Source organism: Mastigoproctus giganteus, chromosome 8 (assembly GCF_048544385.1).
Source record: "Mastigoproctus giganteus isolate SK-2022 chromosome 8, ASM4854438v1, whole genome shotgun sequence".
NCBI classification, from domain to species: domain Eukaryota; kingdom Metazoa; phylum Arthropoda; class Arachnida; order Uropygi; family Thelyphonidae; genus Mastigoproctus; species Mastigoproctus giganteus.
Window position 1 is genome coordinate 44,375,022 of NC_143582.1, and position 26,048 is coordinate 44,401,069.

A 26,048-nucleotide genomic window follows, 5' to 3' on the forward strand; every position below is an offset into this window, starting at 1 on the left:
AGGTCTAACACTCACGGATTTGCCAACAGTTTGTCAATAAATCACTTCCATGTGAGAAGTGATTTATTGATATAAACTGCTACACCACCACCATCTTATTAATCCTCTCGTTTGAATTGAACGACACAATCAAAGTTAGGTATGTTTATTCTTTGTTATTTAGCCACGTTTCAGAAAGTAGAAGTAAATTGGATTGTTGTATGACTGCATCAGTGAGATTGTCACTGTGAGCACATACTTTGACAATTTAACGTTAGAATTGAAAAATCTTGCTGTTTACTGATGAACTCGTATAAACTATCTTGCATGGTAAATCGAGGATTACTCGACAACCTGGTCATTTCAGCTTGGAGTGCATGTAGCATTTCTCAGTCCATGATAAATTGTCTTTTCTCCATTTGCAGCAATGATGTAAAGATCATTGATATTGGTAACTCGAGATAATGCAACACAAACTAGTTGTTGTTCGTGACATTTCTCGTATTCATAAACTGCGGAATCGAAAGTACCTCCCTGAGATTTATGGATGGTAATAGCACAAGCCGGTATTAGTGGGAAATGATTTCATTTAGCAGAGATCATTCTTTTGTTGTTCAACGAAACACTTGTACTTCTTCTTGCGATCGGTACAGCTTCTAAATTGATTTCTTTAGCCATAGAAAACTGACGAGCCTTTTGTTCTAGCAGGTCCCTCAAAGTCTAAGCTGGTTGTTGCAGTATACTCTGTTTAGCTGGTTCAGGAATCAATTGAAAATCCTCAGGCAATTCATTTGAACTCAAATCTTCTGGATCCAACTCTTCCAGAAGTTCTTGAATATAATTTCATTGATGTCAACGGTCCAGCTTCTTGATGAGAAGTCTATGTAGAAGGTTGATGCCGATCAAAATCTTGAGAAGCAGATTTTATTAAACTCTGCATTTTTTCATTCTCTGTTTTTGAACTCTTTTTTGTTGATATGAGAAGCCTCTTCGGTGGCTTTGAAGCTTTTATTCTTGCATACTTCTTTCGATTCCCCTCAGCGGGAGTTTTAGCCATCTTCAAAATACTTTTATAGGTGTTTTTACAATTCAGTAGTTAGCGAAGTCCATTTGTAGACTAGTGTGACGTCATAACCAAAAACTACTGCAAGAAGTTCTGTTGAAGTGATTGTTTTATTGTTGCATTCTTGAATCAAAGCCATTTAAATTTTAAGCAATGAAATGGTCTTGTATGAAAGATATTCTTTATTAAAGTCTGCATTTTTTTTCGTACTCCATATTTCTGAACTCTTTCCTTTTCGACACGAGAGGCTTCTTCAGTGGCTTTATAACTTTTATTCTTGCATAATATTACTGCCCACTGCTTACTCTACCAATCAACATTAGTGACTGAGTTAGCATCATTAGCGCCACTTAGAAAGTGACATCATTTGCCTCATTTAAAATCTGAACAGTCAGCTTTCTTCTTTCCAATCTATTTTACTCTAGTGCCGCCATGGATGTTTTCACATAAATAAAAAACACACCACCTCTCACATCACCTATCTATTACCTAAACCTTTTAATTATACCCTGCTCACAAGGCTGCAAAATGCTTGGGATACTAGGTGGAAAGAAGGTCAATAAACAGACTACAGGTTTCCCACTTTAGGATGGGCAAGACTTATCAGTAATCAAAGTGACTTTGTTTCTTGCATAAAAATACCTTTGTGCATTTCAGAAAAATACTTTCCACCATTCAGACCTTTTTATTTGCTGTGTATTTCACTGAATTTCTTCACTTTTTTTTTTTTTGTTAAAAACTTTCCATTCGCAAGCATGGGAAACTTTTCAGAATCATCTGAATTGCAACTTACCATTGTGATAATGCATTTTTTACTCCTTTCCTCCCTGTAGAACAACAGACTCTCTTTTAAATGCCAAAGTCTTATCCAGAAGACAGCTGAGAAATCTCCCGTGGTTCAACATAAGCATTCTTAAAAATAATGTTATTCCTCTTCCTGAATTGTTACAGCCATTGTTAATTAGAACAGAACTCACTTCCCAGCTGTGCTGGTAAGGAATCTAACTTTTGCATCAAAATAGGGCCAGAAATTGGAGTTACATGCCATTGCTTATTTGTGTTTCAAACAAGCAGGTGATATCTAAATCTTCTTACTATGCTGTATATAAATGCTTCCATTCCATTTCGAACTTGCTACTCTCAAACGTGAAGTTATTTGTTTCTTTTTTTAATTGTCAACTGAATTTGGAATACCATACCTTTTGAAAATATCCGTTTTCATCCTGCATCAACTGCTTGTAGGAGCTACAGTTTCATTTTAAGGAATAGTGCATTTTATTTACAGATTTTACTGGCCATTTTTATATTGGTTTGTATGATGAATAAAAACAGATGCAATTATAGTTTTATTGTGCATTGAACAGGTAGATAAACAAGAGCTCTGTGCAGACATTTTTACTTATTTCAACATGAAATGATTGTGCAGCTTCACAAGAAAGAAACAAGTGACTAATTGTTTAGCATTCTCCAAAAGAGGAAACGATTTTATTGGTTTACTGTATAATACCGTAATTAGCATATTCTCATGAGATTGTTTGCTCGTAGTTTGTGATTGTTGCACTATTAATAGCTTTAGCCACTGGCAGGCAGGAGACAAAGAACGAATGCAATTTTGAATTATTTGAGAATTTTGCTTATATTCCTTTTTACTAGGGATAAAAATTTCTTGCTTAATTTAATCCAAACTATCCACCCATACAACTCCAGATGAGAGAGTAGTAGTAGTGGCATGTGATGCAAGAAAGCAAATGTATGAGCTTATGCAGCATCAGCCAAAAAAAAAAAAAAATCGCACCATTCCCTCCAAATGCCTGTCCAGTTCCTCCTTAAATTTATTTAACCTATCAACTTCCACAATGACAGATGGAAGTTTGTTCCAGCAATTAACCACCCACTGGCTAAAGGCAAATTTCCGCACATCTATTCTACATCTGTCTTTTCTTCATTTGAATTTATGCCCCCTTAGGTTCGTAATCTGAAGAAGTGGAAGGATCCCATCAGAATTCAGCGTGCTCAACCCATTCAAGGCCTTATACACCTCAATCAGATCACTGCGCAGGTGCCTAGTCTCCAGCCACTGCAATTTGCAGAACTTAAGCCTCTCTTGGTAAGAGGATCCCTTCATTCCCCTCACCAATCTTGTTGCCCCTCTCTGTACATGCTCAAGCAAATCTACATCCTTCCTAAAATGAGGCCTCCAGACCTGTACCCAGTACTCAAGGCACAGCCTGACCATTGCCTTATACAGAGGGACAATCACTTCCTTCTCCCTGCTAGCAAAATTCCTATATATCATTGACAAAACCCCATGACCTGCCCTGGAAGCCTGTCTGCATTGCTCAGAAAACTTCATATCTGACTGCACAATTACTCCCAGGTCTTTTTCATTTTCTACCACCTTAAGTGCAGTACCACACAGTTGGTACGTTTCTCTGGGGTTACTTCTACCCATATGCAGTACTTTGCATTTGTCAAAGTTAAATTTCAGTTGCCACTTCTTAGCCCATCTGCCCAAATTATCTAGATCCTGTTGCAGTAGCACACTGCCATTACTGTCATTAACAACCCTGCCAACCTTTGTATCATCTGCAAACTTTGACACTAAGCCTGATATACCTTCATCAATATCATTGATAAATATACAAAACAACAGCAGACCCAAAACCGAACCCTGTGGGACTCCACTAATAACATTAGTCCACGAAGAGCAGACCCTCTGTCTTCTCCCACTCAACCATCCTTTTATCCATTGCAGCAACTTACCCTTAATACCATTCTGCTCCAATTTGTACAATAGTCTTCCATGCACAACAGTGTCAAAAGCTTTCCTGAAATCCAAATATATGATATCAAAATTATTTTTTGCATCCGGTTCCTTTGTAACCTCATCATAATATCCTATCAAATTTGTCAGACTAGACTTTCCCTTAACAAACCCATGCTGTGTCTGAATTATTGCTGCAGTCTTGTCTAGGTGATCCTGCAATGCATCTTTAACCAGTGACTCCATTATTTTACCCGGAACAGAAGTTAAACTAACTGGTCTGTAATTACTCGTGTCACCCTTCGATCCCCCTTTGTGAATTGGAGATACATTTGCACACTTCCAGTCCATGGAGACATCCCCTGAGTCCAAGGATGCTCTCATAATTATGGCTAAGGGTTTGCTTAGTTGCTTTGCCACCTCCTTTAATATAACTGGATAGATCCCATCCACCCCAGGTGCCTTTCTTATGTTTAACTTCAGCAATTTCTCCTCTACTTTGCTCTCAGTTATTACAAAATCATTAAGCACCCTGCTACAATTTGATAACCTTCTGCCATTTTCAAACCTTAACTCCTCATGTGTGAATGTAGATGCAAAATACTCCGTTTTTTTGCTATCTCAGCAGGATCATCAACAGTCAAACCATCGATATCAAGTGGACCAATCAGATTCATCCCCGTCCTTTTAGAGTTTATATGAAGTAAAGAAATCTTTACTGTTTTTCTTGGCGTCTTTTGCCAAAGATTTCTCGTAATCTGCCTTCGCCCGCCTAACCTCCTTTGTGATCTGATTACAGACTAGCTTATATCTGCCATAGGCTTCTGAGTCGCTTGATAATTTATATGCATCCCATGCATTTTTCTTCTCTGTCACGAGTCTCATTAGTTCATTTAATAACCATTTAGGCTAAACCTTGAACAATATTTCTTAATAGGTATGAAACTTATAGTAGCATCCACGATTAATTCCTTGAATGCTTCCCACTTAGAATTTACTGTTGGTAACATCGTCAGTTGATCCCACTGTACAGAATTTAAAAACTGTCTGAGACCACTGTACTCACCTTTACGAAAGCAAAAACTCTTTCCTTTACCCCTGATGGTAATTATATCTTTAAGTAAATCCCACATCTGTACACTGTGATCACTGCCACCTAGTGGTTCCTTTATCTGCAAATTCTTAATACACAAATGATCACTGCTGAAAATCAGATCAAGAGTATTATCCTCTCTGGTTGCCTCTCTAACATGCTGCTGCAGAAAACAATCATCCCAATAAATCCACAAAAGTCTTACTAGTGTGTGAGTGACCAACCCACATGTTCCAGTCAATATCTGGGAAGTTAAAATCCCCCATTATAAGACATTCTGATTTACTAGCCCACTCTATTTCTCTGTACAATTGTTCATTGTACTCATTCAAGTCATTAGGCCTATAACACACTCCTACTCTTATTTTTGCTTTTGCAGTGCTTATATCACACCAGACTGACTCAACAGTGCACTGTTCATCTATATCAACTGGATGCACTTCTTTTGATTTATATTTTTCTTAATTAACAGCATAACACCTCCTCCCTTCCTATCTGTCTATCCTTTCTGTACACATTGTACTCCCCAAATTCCAGTTCTGCATTCCTTATATCTGTGTGACACAATGTCTCTGATATCCCAACAATATCCGTCTTTGATGTCTTGACCAACACTTTAAATTCATCAAATTTATTTACTATACTTCTAGCATTGGTATACGTGTTCCTATTCTTATTATTAGTTACCCTAACACATTCCATATACCCACCTGTTTCACGATGATTGCCATCAGTCCCTGAAACCCCCAGCACCCCTCGCTCCAGGTCACTACTTATTCTAATAGAAGTTATGCAAGAATCGCCTTCACCTCTGCCTGCGGCTACTTTTAACATTTTAGTCTGTGAATCCGCCCCCCCCCCCAAGCTAGCAGTTTTCCGACCCACCTAACACTGCCCCGATAGCATCAGAAAATATTCTTGCACCCTTTCTATTTAAGTGTATCCCATCCCTGTAGAAGCAGTCTCCCCCTGTTAACAAGCACAGAGCAGTCTGAAAAAAATTTTACCCCTTGAGCCTTGCACATTTCCTCCAGGGCCGAATTGATTGACAAGGCTCTCATCATGTACTCCCTCCTGTCGTGGCGCCTCCGTGGCCAGGTGGGCAGGAGCAGCAGCAGCAGTGTGTAGCACACGCTTCTTGATTAGACCGAGGTTCGAGCCCGTGACCACCAAATACGGATGATGCGGAAAGGTCAGGGAATGACCACCGCATATCCCCGAAGCAATATGGCCTTAGTTGCTAATGCTCTGAAAAACCAAATAACAACAACCACCCTCCTATCATGTCTGGGCAGAATTGCAGACACTTTCAAATTTAACCCTAATTCACGACTTTTTTGCAACATTGACCTGTTAAGTAAATCTGCAGATCTCCTACTCTTAATGTCATTGGTGCCAACGTGTACAACAATATCACCTTTTGCGCCCTTAAAAGATGACATATGCTTTGCAACGTCATCAACTTTTGCCCCTGGCAGACATATCCTGGTCTTGTTCCATCTATCCTTTTTACACAATATGTTCCCCATCTCCCTGACAGTAGTCACCAACAATAACTAGTTCCTTTGGGACCAGCGCATTCTGCCTTGGAGATTGCCGCTGTGTTGCCTGATGCCCAGGAGTGAGCTCTAGCGTTGAGTTGGGCAGCTGAGAGCTTGACGGGCCACTCATTAATTTCTTTGAGGGCATCTACCCTACACCTCAAGCTCTCATAGACGCCCAGTAGAATGCTGAGTTGATGCCTAATTTCTAGACACTCTCTGCACCTGGCACACACAAAGACATCCTAGATCATGTTCTGTTCCAGAGAGTTCGGCAAACATTTCACAAGTTGCACATTGGAGAATTGTCCCCCTCGGTTCTCCCCCAAGTCACAGCACTCCTGCCACTTTGTGCCCATTGTTGAGTATTCTGACAGTCAACTACCTGCTTGCTGAAGGCCAATTTCTGCTTGTCTGTCCTGCAACTGCCTTCCACAATTTAAATTTATGTCCCCATATATATAATCTGTGGAAGAATTCCATCAGCATTGAGCTTGCTCAATCCATTAAAAGCCTTAAACACCTCAATCAGATCACCTCACTGGTCCTCATCTCCGGGTGATGTAAATTTCAGAAATGAAGCCTTTTGTGGTAAGAATGCCCTTTTCTTCTCCTTGCCAATCATTACCGTTCACTGCACCTGTTTCAGCAGATCCACATCCTTCCTAAAATGAGGCTCAAGATCAAGTACCCAAGATGCAACCATTGCCTTATATGATGGAATAAACACCTCCTTATCCCAGGTAGCAAAATTCCTGTATATCATTGACAAAACCCTATGAGATGTTCTGGCACCCTGTCTGCACTGCTAACAGTACTTCATATCTGACTGCACAATTACCCCAGGTCTTTTTTCATTTTCTACTATCCTGAGTGTAGTACTAAACAGGTCATACATTAATCTGGGATTAGTACTACCCATGTGCAGTATCTTGTTTTTGTCAATGTTAAACTTCAGTTACTGTTTCTCAGCCCATAGTTCATGAAGGCCAGTTTTCTTGTTTTGTTGCAATAGCATACCCTGATCATTGTCATTAACCAACCTGTAAACCTTTGTTTGTTTGTTATTTGGTTTTTAGGAGCATTAGCAACTAAGGCCATATTGCTCCGGGAATATGTGGTGTCATTTCCTGACCTTTCCGCAACCTCCGTATTTGGTGGTAACGGGCTCGAACCTCGGTCTAATCAAGAAGCATGTGCTATGCACTGCTGCTCCTTCCCACCTGGCTATGGAGGTGCCCATAAACCTTTGTATATGAATGCTTGAGTTTGCAGATTATCATCTGCAAACTTAAGTATTAAGTGTGATATATCTTCATTAATAAATATGGACAGCAGCAGTGGGCCTGTCTGAACCCTCAGGGACTCAGCTAATAACATTAGCCTAAGAATAGCAGTGCCTATTGATTACCACTATCTTCTCATACTCAGATATTGCTTTATCCATAGCAGCAACTTTTCCTTAATATTATACCACATCGCTCAATTTGTACAGCAGTCTTTTATGTGCATGCAACTGTATCAAAACCAATCCTGAAATCCAAATATATATGCATCCACTTACTTTGTTACTGTGTCATAGTATCTAATCAAATTGATTTGACAAGATCACTCCTTAACAAATCCATGCTCTGACTGCAGTACAATTGCACTCCTGTCTAGATGGTCCTGCATTATTCCTTTAACCAGTGATTCCATTGTGTAGATGCTGTCCATCTCAGCTACCCCTTTTTTTTTTTTTTTTTTTGTTTTACTTCATTAATTTCACTTCCACTCTCCTCTCAGTTTTTGCAAAATCATTTAGCACCCTGTTAGAGTTTAGTAAACTTCTGGCATCCCCTTCCCTAAAGAATTCTGCATATGAATGTGGATGCAAAATACCTATTCAGTTTGTTGCAACCTAAATTTTTAACTGTTGCTTAACCATTTTTAACCATTGATGATTTTTAACCATTAATGGTTTACCATTTTTAACAGTTAAACTGTTGATAGCACATCATCCAGTGTGATTCAAACCTTTCCTTCTACTGTTAATATTAGCATAGAAGTTTTTGCTATTTTTCTTTGCATTCTTTCCCAGAGACTTCTCATAATCTGCCTTAGCTTGCTTAACCTCCTTTGTGACTTGATTAGAGACTAATTTACATATACCATAGGCTTCTGTGTCACCTGATAATTTATATGCATCCCATGCATTTTACTTCTCTGCCACGTGTCTTAATAGTTCATCTGACATCCATTTAGGTCTAAGCCAGGGTTACCAATTAGTTTTCATTGTGATCTTTATTAGAGAGAGAAAAAAAAAAAAAACTTTCCTGCATGCTTAAAACTAAAATAAAATTACGAAATCTTCTAATAAATGTGTGATATTTGGATTTATTTATGTAATTACTATAGATACAATGTTAAAATTTATGTACATATTAATGAGAAAAATGACTTTTTCTAAAATCTGAAACAAACCCTGTACTTGATATTTGAAGCAAATTTCACAGATAATCATTCATTAGCCAAGATAGAAACTTGTTCTTAATATGGTTCATTTTGGAAAACATTGATTCATGCATATATGTTGATCCGAACATTGTACATAATTGAGTACAGTTTCCTTATTTCGGGATACTTTTTATATTGCACATATTTTCCCCAAAACTGTTGCAAATCACTTTATTCTTTCAAAAAAAAAATCTTGAAGATCAGTCATTTCTAATTGCAGTGCAGCTTTATTACTCTTAAACCATTTTGCTGCCTCATTAGTCCATTCCTCATTTTGTTCGAGTGAAAATGGACACGAGGAGTTGTGTTAATTTCCCTATTTTTTTTTTAATTTGCAAACCTTTCACTGAATTCATGTTTTAGTTTTTCTATAAAATTATTGTATTCGCTTTTATATTCACTTGTATATTAAGTTCTTCCATCAATACTTCTTTCATACATGGAAAGTGCAGCACCTCATTTAAATCAGAGAAAGTATGTTTGGTTTCCTACAAAATGATTTTACAACTGACAGCAATTCAGAAATAATAGAAAAATTTGCTATAAAAAAGTTTGTTAAACAGAGGTTCAACTGTATATTTAAATTAATGATTTAGGTTAATTTACCTCACGGTCAGCAAAAATATTTCTCTTCCCGTTAATTGGTGACCCTTGATTTAAGCCTTGAATAGTATTTCTCTGTTGGTATGAAAAGCCTAGTAGCTTCTACAATTACTTCCCTTTGCAGAAATTGTCTTTAAGTAAATCCGAATCAGCACACTGTAATCACTGCCACCCATAGGGTCTTTTATCTGCAGGTTCTTAATGCATGAAGAATAACTGCTGATAATCAGATTAAATGTATTGCTTTCTCTTATTTTCTCTTTAACATGCTGGTGTAGAAAACAATCATCCAATAAATCCCCAAAAGTCTTGCTAGTGTGAGTGACCAACTCGCATCTTCCAGTAAATATCCTCCCATTATAAGACTTTCTGTATATTTGTTCATTATACTGATCACTGTCAATAGGTTTAACACTTTTCTACTCATTTTTTGTTTTCCCAGTGCATATATCACACCAAATTGACTCAACATTGCACTGGTTATCCAGGTCAGCCGGACACAGTGCCTTAAATTTTATATTCTTCTTAACTAATGCATAATCCTTTCCCCCCTCCCCCCCTCCTCTGTGCATATTGTAGTTCCCATATTGAAATTTCTGAATCTCTTATATGTGATTGATATCACATCTGTGATATCCAAACAACTTCTACATTTGTTGACTTGAGACCAGCACTTGAAATTCATCAAATTTAATTACTGTGTTCCTAGAGTTAGTGTACATGCAAGTATACATACACCTGTTTATACTCTTAGTAACCCTAACACAGCCCATGTATTTGTTTGATGAGGACCCATAGCAGGTCTTGAATTTTGACACCTTGCTTTCAATGTGCTGCATATTCCAAATAAAGTTAAAAAGAAATCGCTGATTTATCAGTTTTAGAGATCAATAGAAACAAATGAATTTACAGATAGGGTAAAGAGATCAAAAGAAGAGATTGTATATTAAGAAGTCGGTGGAATATCAAATCAAATATCATATCAGACATTCACATACCACATTTAAAGTGAAAGAAAAAATTAAAGAGAATTATTACCAATGCAACTAACTGTGGCCAAAGAAAACACTGATATTTAAAAAAAAAAAAAAGTGAGCTTTGGAATATTATAGATGGTAATAGCATTATTGAGATTTGAGTTATGATCATGTATATTTGTGAAATGAGTTAAACCAATATTTGGGCTTCTTTCATTATTTTGACTTTTCCCTCTTTGACATTGATGCATTATGAAAAGTTTGGAGATAACATCTATTCAAGTTTTTAGATGTGCTTTTAGCACAGTTAAGTATATCCAGTTCTTTAGTATAACATGTATGTGGGGAATGGTATTTTCATATGTTCACTACTGATTCTCCTCCATTCACAGTTGGCAGAGTTTGAGGAAATGCGATTATATATCATTTGAACCAGATGCCTCTAAGAGCACTACCAATAGGTTTGGTGTGGTAGTTTATCTAGTGGCAGGCCTACAAATACCATTTTTGACACTGTAGCATAAGGAATGTTAAACTTTGCCATGATGCCTTTTATGAGCACCAAAGACATGACTCATCTTCTCTGATAGAAGAGATGGGGTGAGACTGGTGCTCCACTCTAGAGACCAGACATGATTTTGGATACTTTGAGCCTTCATTAAATAAAGTGAGGCAATTCACTGTTTATGTATAGTCTTCTACCCTTTATCGTAGCAGCTTGGCCATAAGGACACCACTCCTCTAATTTTGGCTGTTGGTAGGTGCTTGGATGGCAGTCTTCATATTCTAGGCATTTGTATTATTATGCACATGTTATATATACCCAAATTTACTAATAGTTCCACCAGTATGAAGATACAAGCAAGGATTTGGCTATTGCAGAACAATTAGACTTTGCCAAAATAATCTGTGCATTACTACCAGTGAGACATGAATGTCATCTCCATCAGTGTTTTAGATTTGCTAATGGTGACCTTAGATACCATGACCGGAAGTATGTATTAGACACCATAAGGAACTATAATTATGAAAATTGGTTAACGGTTATTTTTCCTTATAAGTGAAATGTGTTAAATTTTCTTGAGTTGTCACTAAATTAACATTACATATTACATATCTATTCTTCATTTGTTACATTGATATAGTATTTTATATTTCTCACTAGTATTTTTTATCATTCTTAAGATGGAAGACATAACTTTTATTATTTAGTTCTACAGGCAGATTAATCTTTTACCATTTCTTTGGATTTCTGTCTAGGAAGCAATAACATTTTCCCAGGAGCAGGGTTTTTCGGTAAGTTTTTTATGAGAAAATTAATCCCCTATATTTTGTTTAAAAGATGATTCTAAATATTAGTATCATTTGTAAATTTATCAGTCATTAGCTGAGTTTTTGTATTCTCTTTAGAAGGCTTATTATGGAAAACTTTTAATGAGCATATGTGAAGTGCCATGGATAACCATAGTAATATGTAAACTATTTACACACTTTCTGTAAGGTCTTCAAAGGATGGAACAGCTTGAGTGAATTGAGATCATCCCATTGTGAAGAAAAATGTCTTTCATACCTTTTGTAAATGTTGCATAAAACATGTTTAAATCGGAATGGTCATACATGTGGTTAACACTTTTTCTGAAACTTCAGTAAACACAAATGTATTTCCATCACAACATCAGAATATGAAATATTCTGATATTGTAATGGTTTGTATATTTTGGATCTCTGGGATTAATTACTGATAGTTTGCCAGAAAAAAAATTTGGTAGAAAGGCTTTGTTCTCAATATCTGGTCTATTTTCAACCAAATCTATTTTTATTATTTTTTTTTAAGCAGTTGTTTTGAAGAAACTATAACTTGCAAAAAGTGCAGGGACTTTTTTCATCTTTTGTTTTGCAAGTGTCAGAGTTTAAATTGCAGTTTTCATAAACTGCCTTGTTATTACACAATTTTCAAACAAATGATTGAGTTTAATTCATTTTTTTTGACTGAATGATAGTACTTACCAGTCCTTCATCAGACAATAGGTGGTCTTTATTGTCCATTCCAAGTCAGAATGACTTAGAAAAGCCTGTCAACCAGTTTGTCGTATGTAATACTCCAAAACTATACAAAAAATATGGTGCGTTGGCATCAACATAATTTTGTTGTATAAAATCGGATTCATACATTTCAATGAAAGAACTGCCAGAATAAACATTAGAAACCTTTTTTCTTATTAATTTTATTTTACAAGGTGTGATCAAAAAGTTAATTTGTAAAAATTTATTTTATCAACCTTCAGTGAATGATAAATGTTTACATTGTTAATAGTCTTCAATATAATCTCCTACAACCACACACTGGTTGTACCACTAATCAAAACATTCTTTTGTGAATGCTTTTGGTAGGCCATAGGCCATCATGTTTAATTGAGTCTCTTGAATTGGCTCAAATTACTTTCCTTTTGTGTGCTGTGTTTTAATTGTGGGAATTGCCAAAAAGTCACATGGTGTCAAATTAGAAAAATTCCTTGTCCCAATTATTTGCTGGAACAAAAAAAAAAAATGGACAGTGCTTAAAAATCAGCAGAGAATCTATGCTGGCTGGACCAGCCATAGATTCAGGGAATATTTCCCAGTTACAAAATGTTGCTGCTGCCACAGATTTGGTCATACAGCCAGGCAATGCAAGCAAAAAGACCTGATCTGTGGCCACTGCAGTCACTGGCCACGACTATAAAAACTGTAACAGTAGAAGCACACAACCTAAGTGTGCTACGTGTAAGTTGACCAAAATAGACTTTCACTATAATCTTAGGGACAATAATTGTCCCAGCTATCAAAAAATGGTAAAACAGCTTAAATTGAGATCTGGGTATTTCAGAACCCATTGCACGTATTTTACACTCATGTCATATACGCTGTGTGCATCTTCCTGGTCGGAGACTTCATACCTTTACACAGGTATCCAGGGTTAAAGATTCTAACTTGTGACACCAGCGGGGTCATATAGAGATTGAATGCCCGGAGTGTGGGGAGTGTAGTGTGGGGAGTTTAATGTGGGTGAAACAAAGCATAGATTACGCATTCGGCTAGGTGAACATGGTAGAGCCATCAAGACAGCGGATAATGGGAACTCAGCCATAGCTGAACACACTTGGGAAACAGGACATGGTATTTCAGCCAAAGGAAGCATTGATTGTCAATGGGGCTAGGGGTTTCTGAACCGGAAGTGGCTAGAGAGCTTATGAATATGTTCGTCCAGACAATATAGCATTAATAGGGATAAGGGTTGCTGCATGCATCTGCTTTTCGAGTCCCTCATTTTAGGGAGGGATGAGCGGTTTAGAATGGTTCGTTTCCAGTTCCAGTGTACGGGAAGCTGGTAATGCTTGTGTGCCATAGTGGCGTTGCAGACCTATTGGGATAGCATTAGGTGTGTGGGTGTATATGTGTGTATATATATATAGTTGGATAACCCATAATCATTTCAGCTAATGAAGGCAGCTGTTGCTACCTTATTGTAACGTACATTTTTATTTTAATTGCAGTTTTTAAATATACTTTTATATTTTTATAGTATATTTTGCTTTATTTTATCATAAATAAAGCTATATATGCAGTCTTGAGTCAGTGTTTAGTGGTACTAAAAATGAATTATCGAGTTCCTGACTGCAGAGAGGCCTTTTTAATGAATAGCTTAAATTGAGAACCAATTATGGGCCTTAATTTAAACCAGACTTGTGCCAGGGCTCTAAAGTTCATCCAATTAAATGCTCACAGAGCATCTACAGTTGTAGATCAAATCAAGCTTAAAGCAGAGGATAATAATATACATATCCTAATAATCCAAGAGCCTTATATTCATCAGGATAGGGTTCAGGGATACCCTAGAACATAAGAATAATAGTCTTCACATAAAACCTCACTAGCAGCAATAGTAATTAGAAATCCTTCTTTTAACAGTGACAAAGGTTAACTCTGTTTCCCATTAGCAGTTTGGGCACAAATAATTAATCAAACAGGATCCTTTCACATTGTATCATGGGATTTATTATCTAGAGTAGATAATAAATCCCAGCATTCATTATCTACAGAATGTACTGACAGTTCTTCCAAATTCTAAGATAATAGTCTCCATGGATGCCAACTGTCAGTCAAGCCTCTAGCACAGCCGTACAAATGACAGACCAGGAACACATAATGGCCAACTCCTAACAAGACTACCTAGCCACTTGTACTCTACAGGTAATAAATAGACCCACAACCTACCTATCTATAGTAGTACACTGTGGAAAAGTGATATAGATATAACTTTGGCTACTGCTTCCATATCTACCAAAATTATAGATTGGATGGTCCAAGAAGCTTGGACCATTTCAGACCATAGGGCTATAACTTTTTACCTTAAATAGACAGCCAGATACAGCCACCCCCAAGATATAATCAGATACAACTTAAAGAAAGCTAACCGGCAGACCTTCACAGATGAAAACAGAATAGAACCACAGCAGACACAGATCCATAATAACTATAGCTCAGATGAACACAACCTAAATGTCACAATTATGCTTCAAAAAGCATCCAATCTAGCAATACCCAAAAGAAAACCGAAGAAAAATGCTGTTCCCTGGTGGTGGTGGTGCCCTGAACTTGATATACTCTGGCGAAGGGTACACCAGACCAGAAAACACTTCCAGATAGCAAGGGTAACTTCGCCCGAGAATGATGCTCTGAGAGGTTCCTATAGGACTCTCAGAAACTCATATACTGCTCAAATAAGGACAAAAAAAAAAAAAAAAGGAATGTTGGTGGGCCTTGGTGGAGATGGCTGATAATGCCAACTCTTGAGGTGTGGTCTACAGGATTGTCATCAACAAACTGCCGAGAGATGACATAGTGAACTCTACAATTAAGGCAAATGGAACCCCAACTCACACTTGGGCAGACTGTGTAAATAACATATTAGATCATTTATTCCAGTCTAAGAATGACATTTATCCCAGGCTCAGAGTGACATAATGACCAGTAATATAAATTATAGCAATATGTCAATAGAACCACCCTTCATCATGGAAGAACTCCAAGCAGCACTCTTAAAAACTAAAAACAATAAGTGCCTGGGACCTGACTTAATTGAAATAGAAACCATTAAAAAGTTAGCAGAAATTTCTCCTGATACTCTACTGAACTTATTTAATCACTGCTTGGCTGAGGGTTTCCCTCAGCCAAGCAGTGATTAAATGGAAACTAGCTATAATTAGATTAATCTTTAAAGGATTCAGAAAAAAATTCTACTGAACCTAAATCATTCAGACCTATAGCTTTGTCTGTCCTAGGAAAAATAATGGAAAGCCTACTCCTCCATAGTCTTAATTTATATTATACTGAAGCCAACCTAAATTCTGAACAGCAATTTGGTTTCAAGCAAAGATCCTCGTCTGAGGATGCCATGCACTATATCCTAACAGCAGTAAATAGTGATCAAAAGTACATGCTGGCAATATCTGTTGACTTTGCTGGTGCATTTCACACCCTCTGGTGTCATTTGACACCAGAGGGTGTCAAAGACCCCGAAGACTCTGCCAGACAAATGACCACAAAATCTATATCAATGTATAAATACCCATCTTAGTAACAGACATGATAGCAGTACGCACACAGTTCCAAGAAATAAAACATCAGTTACGAAAGGTTGCCCACAGGGTTCAGTACTAGGTCATTCTTTTGGACCTCTGTGCTTGAATTCCTGACAGATTTAGGCCTTATAGACAGGGTCACCTTTGCTGATGACCTTGTCTTATTGGTAAAAGGTAACACCAGAAGGGTGGTGGAAGAAAGAGCAAACGTGGCACTCAAACAACTGCAGGAAAGGGTGCTAATCCACATGCTCAATTTTGGCTGAAAAAACTAAATGTATCCTACTGAAAAGAAATCTAAAATAAGACTACCACCATTGATAAAAATAGGTGATACTTCAATTCACATAGTCCAGAATTGAAATAGTTAGGCATAATTCTAGACTACAAATTAACATTTTATCCACACCTGTCATACTTGGCCAAAAAAGTCCAAAATTATGTTGGAATGATTGACAGAATCAGCCAAGCCAATTGGGGTGTCAAGCGCAGAACCCTGGTGCTCATTTACAGAGCAGGGTTTTTTACCTGTAACCTCCTATAGTGCTGGCGTATGGTTTCATTGCACAGCCATAGTTAGAAACAGAGCAAAATTAAATAGCATTCAAAGAACAATCTTATTAACAATAACTAGAGCATGCTGTACAGTTAGTATCCTGGCCCTGCTAGTTTTCGCCGGTACCCTACCACTGCAACTTTAAATTGCAAAAAAAGGGCTATATTATAGACTTAAAAAAAAAAAAAAAAAGGAATCCCCATGGGTTTCCTAGACATAACCCCAAACCTTACCAATGACATTGACAGAAAAATGACAAATTGCCACACAACTACATCAGATATGGCAAACTGAATGGGAGCAAGAGACCAAAGGTGCTACCACCAAAATGTTTTTTTCCACAGGTGGCTATGGTTAGCCCAAAACCACCAGGACTTAATACCACATTTCTATTGACAGGTCATGGATCCCTTAAAGCTAAATTGCACTCTTTGGGACTGCCAACCCCCCCCCCCCCACCACCACCACTGTTACATGTGGCAAAAGTGAAGATTGGGCACATGTTCTAAATGACTGTGTAATCTGTGAAAATCAATGTAGACTGTTAATCACAGAAATTGGACCCCTTCCTAGGGGCCAAGAATACCAATTCATCATGGAGGAGGCCTTTTACAGATTTTTGAAATCTGCCAAAACTTAGAGACAGGCTGTTCAACCAGTCCCGGTACCAAATCAGTAGACCAAACATAACCAGCCCATTTCCTTCCCCGTGCCCAGTGAATGACAGAATCTCTACATGACTCAACATACCTGAATTGACTCGGAAATTAACAGACTTTACCAGATTTGACACCCTGTCTCTGGGGGCTCCTTTGGCTCATTACTAGGGGACCATAGAGGTAGGAAAATAACCAAATGTGACGTGACTGATTGGAATAAAGGTAGACTGCTGGCACTGCCCTCATCATAACATACATCCAACCAAAACAGACTGAGTTACCAAACACGACAACACTCACGGAAAGGACTTTAAAGAAACTGGTATAGACATGCAGCCAGGATTACCTGTCAGCTGGAAAAAAAACTAGTAAGCTACAGGTTTCTGAAGTATGCTAGTATGAATGAGGATTGAATGAATGTAAAGGTGAGAGGAAATGCTAAGAAGGGTGAGTGAGTGAATGATAATTTATACCTCTGCGATGAATGTGTGAGAAAGGGCGAGTGCTGAAAGAGTAAATGTGGAAATTGAGTAAAATTAGCAAATGACTGTGGAGTCTGAGTGATGAGGGCTGTGTGTGAATGTAAGGATGAAAAAGTGTGCCTGGATGAGTGAATGAATGTTAGAAAAATGAATGGTCAGGCCACACCTTGAGTACTGTATACAGGTCTGGAGGGTTCATTTTAGGAAGGATGTAAAGCTGCTGGAATGAGTACAGAGAAGGGCAATGAGATTGGTCAAGGGAACAAAGGGGTGCTCTTATCAAGGAATGCTTCAGTTCTTCAGCACCTGTGAGGTAATCTGATTGAGATGTTTAAGGCTTCCAATGAATTGAGCAAGCTCAGTGCCGATGGGATGAGGAGGCACAAATTCAAATTGAGAAAAGGACAGTTGCAGAAGTTTGCAGATGATTGATTGCTGGAACAGACTTCCATCTGTTATTGTGGAAGTTGATAGGTTAAATAAATTCAAGGAACAACTAGACTAACTATTGGAGGGATGAATAGGTTAAATAGGATGTGCTTTCTTTATTAAGTTTGAATTTTTTGTTTGCCAGTTTCCATTCCTTTTTATTGCTATTAAAGATTTAAAAAAAAAAAAAAAAGTATATGAAGCTGTAGATTATTTGCAGAATCAGTTCTGTCAATTTCAGTGTGACAATTTTTTTTTTTTTTTTTTTTTATGTAAACCCCAAACATGAGAGGTATTAGAACCTATATACTTAGTACCGTGCTTGGATTGGAGGTTGAGAAGACGAAAGAAGATATTTGTTAACATTGGACTTAAACTTCTGTAGACTAATTTTCAGGAAATATGTATGAAGGAAGGTTGTTCCAGAAAACGTCATTTGAATGAATAAATGAGGAAGATGAAACGTTGCTTCTGTGAGTTTGAAGTTGGATAGTAAATGGATGTTTGCTGGTGGCGGTACGCGTTCAGACTGTTTTGAAAGAGAGAGCGGGAATTATAGAAGTCAATTCAGAAGAACAGTGCCCATGGAAGTATCTGTAGAAGAGGCATGCAGCAGAAACAGTACATCTATGAGACAGCGAGTGGAAAGACTGTTAGAGATGAATTATTAATTAACCTAACTGCCGTCTTCTGAACGGAATCAAGAAGCCTGAGAGAGGTTTTGGGGGCACCACCCCAGATTGGGAACAATATTCCATGGCAGGATGGATTTGCGATTTATACAGAGTGAGCAACTGTTTGGAAGAAAAGTAACGGCGAGAGCGAAAGAGAAAACCAAGTTTTTTAGATGCAGAGGAAGCAATATTTGTAATGTGCTTGTGCCAAGAGAGATTAGAAGTCGGGGTAAAGATATTATTATGAAATAATTTATGTGTAGTGGTCCTTGTTGGGGAACTGATAAGTGCACAAGGAAATCATGCTTGGGATCTTAATTTTTCATTGCAGTGTTGAGTGACATAAAATATTAACACGTTCACTGTCCAGGGAATCACATGTGATGCACAATAGTTTTTGTAATAAGTTCGGGCATCATATGTGATTCCCATGGACCTTGCCAGCTTAAACAATTTTTAAAAAATTGTACTTCTGACCTATGTTTTTAATCTTTTGTGGACTTATTAACAAGAAAATATTTTTTTTAGAAAAGTTAATGAACCTGCATAAACGTTTCCTAGTTTTTATACATAGCTACATCAATTATTTCAAATTACATGCAATGTTAGGAGTATATAAAACAGATTTCAAAATGTGAAGAAAAGTGTATTTTATTTCAGAAGTACAAAAAACTGAAAAAAAAAAAAAAAAGACTAATTTTTATGTTTATTTTCAAAACATTTCATACAATATGGCTTCTCACATGATTTACATTCATTATGAACTTGCTTGGCAGCCAATTTGGGATTTTTTCCAGCAATTTTTGCTTCTTTGTAACATGACACCTTTTCCTGTGAATTTTACCATGGGAAAGCCTCGGAATTTCTGACAGAAAATGCTGAGATGAGGATTGACAAGCGGTTGTACTAGAGATTTGTTCCGTTTTGATTCCCATCAATTCTTTAGTGATTGTCTCTCTCACTTCTAAAAGAGACATCATTGTCTTTCTTCTCTTGCTGTAATTCATTGAAAATTATGAATGTGTTCACAATTGCTGTCCCAAAAACTAATTCTATTGTAATTTTTTTTATACCATATCAGTGATTTTCTCATTGGTGACTGGTAACTTGAAATTTGGTCTGATACATCAATTCCCTTTTTTGCCTTATTGTATTCAGTTATTTTTGGTTTTACTTGTTCATTTCTTCTTCTACACTTCTTCATTTCATCACCAAAACGTGTTGACAACATCAAAACATCTCTCTTATCACGCCACTTAGTGATCACAATATTATCTTTTTTGCATTGTTATTTTTTCACCCCTGCGTAATTTCTTTTGGATTATTTCCTTAGGAACTCCCAATCTATTACTACAAAGTGTACCACACAAATCTGTATTATTTGATTTCAGGTAATTCGCAAGAGGTATGCTAATATAATAATTATCTGCAACTAGAAGTTGCCCTTCATTTATTAGTCTGCCTAATAAGCCGACCTCTGAATGGTATCATAGATTTGTCAATAACAACAACATCCCCAGGAAAGTATAAATTATGTAAATTTGTAATTACTAGATCAATAAGGAGTTGAATTTTATACAATCTATTAGAATGTTCTGCTGTGTTATCTGCAAAATGCCAGCATCTTAGTAGGCTAGTAAAACAATTGTAAGTTATTCCAAAATTATATAACAATGGATGGTAGTACATAGGGTCCGTTTTCCAATAATACTCCCATCTCGGATATGAAACAATACCTGAGAATAAGATGAATCCCAAAAACTTTCATTTCACTTTCATTAGTATCTTTCTATCATTGTATTCTTACTTTCACTGTTACTTGACTATTCATAACCTGATGAGCATATAAATTTGTCTGGTTCACCATAAGATTTATGACGTCTTCATTTATAAATTTATAATAAATGTGGGTTATAGAAGCTTTACCATTTCTCATTATACTGTCAATATTTTGGATACCGGATGAACCTATGAAAGCTTCCTTCTGAGGAGGAGAAATGTAAGTCCAGTGACTTTTACTAACACTAGCAGAAGCTTCATGTTGCCCTGATGTACCCGCCATATCCATCAATTGTGTCAATATTTGTTTCGTTTCATTTCCACTATCAATATCAGGCTCGGAAACTGTATCTGGTACATAATCGTCCACTATCGCTAGAAATTGGCTCATAGTCACTTTCCTCCAATATTCTTCGCAATTCCTCATCACTAAGTCCACGACTACCCATTTGCACACTAGAAAGTAACTAATAACTTGAGACCATGGCTGAAACACTTGAAGGTCAACAGTATAACGTGAAAAGTAATCATACGTGATTCATGGACGTGGAGGGGTAAATTTGTATTCACAAGTCCGGGCATCACATATGATGCATAGTAAAAAAAAAAAAAAAACATAAACTATATACAAAATAGCTATATGTACATACTTACGTACACACCTTAATTAATCTCATAGGCTGGACTTCTGAGGTCACATAAATATAATGTATTGGGACAGTGAACATGTTAAACCAGATTAAAGAGTTCACAACCTTTTCTTCCTGGTGATTCTCAGGAAATTTTCCTGACAGCCAAGTCTAGACATGCTGGGCCATTGATATGGAAACAAATCTTGACTCAACATTTCTGAAGATGGCAAAATCTTCAATGCTATCTTCCTTTAAGCAATTAAAATCAGTTGTTTGTTATCTAATAAAGTATCCAAACAGAAATTTGCACTCAAAGAATACTAGATCAGTGAAATTTAATTCTTTTGTAGTCTGAACTGTACAGAAACCTGTATTTTCTGAAAAATTTCTTGTTCTCTTTTGACCTAGAATTTCATGTTTTCCTCATGCTTGCAAGTTCCTGATCTCCAGCTTTTTTGCAAGTCAGAAGTTGGCAGTTCTGAATAATGTATATTGGCACAAAAAATACAGGGTATTATGAAATACCGTATATTTTATACAAAATCTGTGCTTTCAGGATCTTTGAAGACCTGGAGAAAAGTTCATATAAACGTGTATGCAATTCTGAATGGTTGTGGAGCAAATCTCTGGATTTTAAAAAAAGTGACTATAGAACTTTCAATGGTAAAAAAAAATAACTAAAAGTTATATTATTAATACAAATATGCACCTTGTATAAATAAACATTTTACAAGGTGTACATCTGTGTATTTGGTTCTTTTTATTAATTGGGGGCTCTGCAAAAGGATATGCAGGTACTTTTTTTTTTTTTTTTTTTTAACAGTAATAATGCCTTTTATGTTTGCATTTAATTTTTCCTTTTGGATGACTATTTCTTTTACAAAGTGATTATGAAACTATTTCATAATCACTTTATAAAATAAAATTTTTAAAAAAAATTTGAATTGTATAATTATTTTTTATTCAGGAAAAATTTCTATTTAGATAAATAAAATGCCTACCCGAAAAAAAAATAAAATAAACACGTGGCAGTACTAACTGTAGAAGGTCTAAATTATTGGTTTCACTCATTGTCAAACAAAGCAAAAAAGAAAGAAAAATTGAAAAAAACAATTTAGAACATATAACTGAGGTTAATAACTTTAAAATACAGTTTATTGTATTTTGTAATGAAATGCATAACTTTTCTGTTCTTAATCAATAATAATAATAAATCAATAACTGCACTTTTGTGCAAAAGCTAAGGAAGTTGCCATATGTAAATTTGCACAAAAAGCCCTGTAGCATGCCAGTTTTGTACTCCTTCTAGAAATAGGTTTAAATTGCATTTTTCTTTTATCCTGCTAGGCAAAAAAAATATATCTGATAGATTTTCCTTTACAGAATTGTACAGCATGGCAGGTCAATATTATTCTGGGTGTTGGAGATGGCATAATCGCATGTGGAGGCAGCTGGGTTCTTCGAGTAGTTGAAAATGTCATCTCGAGGTTACAGAAACAGTTCCAGGTGACTAGAACATGTAACTGCAGGAAAGGTGAATGCTATCTGTGGGTAGTAACATTTAAAAGTCTACTAGTATCCATTCTTAACAGCTAAACACAACAGAAAAATGTCTGCATGCCAACTTGCATTGGAATCACATTTTGTGTTGTGCCATATTGTATACAGTGTCACGCAGGCTTTTATATACTCTTGGAGGGGGGGGGGATTTAGTTTAGGAAACCTGTGACTTGCATTCCCTTGCAATTGCAGCACTCTGGAACACCAGTGTCCCAAAGTGTTGCATTTGGGACATTAAATGGCATAGTAATGTTCTGTTTTTCTGTTAAGTCAAGATTCAACTTGAATAGCAATTCTTGATGGTGTTGCATCTGGAGAGAATGTGGTGGGAGTGTAATGATGTGAGGAGGTATAACCGTTAATGGCTTTATGCCCGCTTTGATGAGGGTAGAATCTTGACTGCTTGACTGTAGAGAAATAAGTTTAATGTCATATGTGAGACTGCTCTGGGATATTATTGGTCCTTAATTTCTTTTTATGGATAATAAAACACTTCTCCATAGCCCTCTGCTGAATTTCTGATAAGTGAAAATATCCAGAGAACAAAGTTGCCTCCAACCTTAACCGTATAGCACATGCTTAGAATTCTTTGAGGAAGCAGATTTCAAGTCTCTGTCATCCCCCACCCCCACTGATCCCATGAACTCCATATGAACTAAAAATCTGCCCTCGAGGAGCAATTTCTTTTTGCTAGAGATCCTCTGGATAACCTTGGTAGGAACAGAGAGATACACAAAGAGTTGTGTCATAGTTGAGCGGGTGATTAAACAACTTATTAATCCCTATGTAATCCTTCATTATTGTATGAAATCTGCTTGATTTTAATAAGTTGATTATCATTCTTTCATTACTTACATAATTTATGTATTCTTGTTGGATTTTATGAATTATGTTTTATAGATGTCTGCACAATTTTATTGAAATTGATAAGTGGTGACATTTTTCTCAAAATGTGCTACTCCCCAAACTTTTGCACATGATTATATTTTTATTAATTTGGGCGAAGTGTTCTGGCAGAGAGAGATGAATGAATGTTAAATGTTTTAGAGATTTAGATTTTTAAAGGTTGAAAGATATTAATAATCCCTTCCACTGGGTGTATAATACCACTGCTTCACACATTAAATGTTTGTAATTTGGCATTTAATGTGTAGATCAGCATTTATTTTCAGATACTCTTTTACATCATTGTTTACATCTTTTATTATGAAATAACTTAGAAATCTAAATGATTTTCTTCCCCCCCCCCCAAATATAGACTAATAGTTATACATACATCCCTTTTGTCTTGCTGTCTCTGACCTTTTGTTTTGTTAATATATACAGACAAAAGATATAAAGGAAATTGCTCTTAAAATATCTAAGCTCCCAAAAAAGAATGTACAAAAATCAAGAATTGTTATTATAACAGCTGGTAAAGATCCTGTAGTTCTTGCACAAGGTAAGCATTTTACAGTTACATTTATAGATGTTCAAAAAATATGAATTGTGTGCTTTTTATTATATAATGAATATAATATAATACAAGTAGTCCCTGACATAATGACAATTTTATATCATGATCTTGTTTCATCTTTGTAATTAGTTGTAATTGAATTCATGTGCAATTTTCAGATGGCTCTATAACAGAGCACCATGTTGTTCCTGTAGAACCTGAGGATATTGTCGATACTAATGGAGCAGGGGATGCCTTTGTTGGAGGTATGAAATCTTTTATTTCATTAGAGAAGGAGAGATCATATTTGCAGAAAAAGGGAATATAGTATGCATGATCACAAATATTGACATCTGAAATGAGATTTTCTTATTTTATTAACCAAGAATTTATGGCTTGTGTTAAATTTAGTATTAGTAGTAGTGACAAATGATGCAAGGAAACAAGCTTATACAGCTTCATCCAAAAAGAAAAAAAAAAACATTCATCTCATCTGTCCACATCCAACTATCTAACTCTTCTTCCTAAATTTAAACTACCCACTTCCAACACCTGATGGAAGTTTGTTCCTATGATCAAATATTCTGTGACTTGAAAGTTAATTTTTGCACATCTATTCTGCAGTAATCTATTTTTTAATTTATGCTCACTATATACGTTGTCTGAGAAAGAGCAAGGTGCCAACAGCATTTAGTTTAAGTCCATTTCAAGTCTTAAATACTTTTTCACTGAGGTTTCCTCGTGTGTGACTGTTTTCCAAGCACTGCAATTTACAGAAATAGTCTTTCATGATAAAAAAAAAAAATATATCCTTTTGTTGTTCTTAACTAATTGTATTTTTCTTTTCTGCATCCATTCCTAAAATTCCTTCTAAAACGAGGCTTCCATCCCACTACTGTATGCAGTATTTTATTGCTTTATATAATGGGATAAGCACCTCCTTTTTCCTGCTGGAAAAATTCACATACACTGAGTGATCACTGAATTATGACCACCTACCTAATACTTTGTAGTCCTCCTTTCGCCCTCAGTACAGCAGCTATCTGACCTGGCATTGATTCAACATGATGTCGGAAGCATTCAGGAGGTATGTCCAACCAAGCTGTTTGTAATGTGGCTAGCAATGCAGGTATTGGAGGCGATTGTTGTATCCAGACACCTGATATGCCTTTCCATAGTGTCCCACAAGTGCTCTATGGGATTGATATCGGGGGAGTTCAAAGGCCAATTGATATGCTGGAAGTCAGAACTGTGTTCCTCACACCATTCCTGCACAAGTGCCCAATGGCTAGGCACATTGTCATCTTGGAAGACACAATCACCATTCGGGAAAAAGTGTAACATAGCGGGGTGTACACAGTCAGCAAGCAGTTGATGATAGCGGAGACCACTGATGCGTTGTTCCACATGCACCAGGGCCCCAGTTCCTGCCAGCGAAACATGCCCCACACCATAAAGCCACCTCCACCGGCCTGCACTTTTGATACCATGCATGATGGATCAAGAGCCTCCTGTTGTTGACGCGAAATCCATACATGACCATCCACGGTATGAAGTAAATAACATGACTCATCCAACCAGCACACCTTCTTCCAGTCTTCTAACGTCCAACTTGCATGTTTTTTGCACCAGGCGAGTCTTTTATGCCGATGAACCTTGGTTAGGAGAGAATGCCATAGGGGTTGTCTGCTGGTATAGCCCAATA

The 26,048-nt window shown here is 36.7% G+C and overlaps 1 protein-coding gene across 2 annotated transcripts in view; it reads left to right on the plus strand.

The window, feature by feature from the left end:
- The window catches only part of LOC150081498 (adenosine kinase-like), a 174,350-nt gene that overhangs the window by 128,622 nt on the left and 19,680 nt on the right, over positions 1–26,048 (plus strand). The window contains exons 8-11 of one of the 2 annotated variants that reach the window (XM_090379332.1): positions 11,777–11,812; positions 22,732–22,854; positions 24,235–24,349; positions 24,523–24,609. In XM_090379332.1, the coding sequence (XP_090235458.1) occupies positions 11,777–11,812; positions 22,732–22,854; positions 24,235–24,349; positions 24,523–24,609 (361 nt within the window). The remainder of the gene's footprint in view (positions 1–11,776; positions 11,813–22,731; positions 22,855–24,234; positions 24,350–24,522; positions 24,610–26,048) is intronic. The other variant, XM_090379333.1, reaches the window with a different exon arrangement.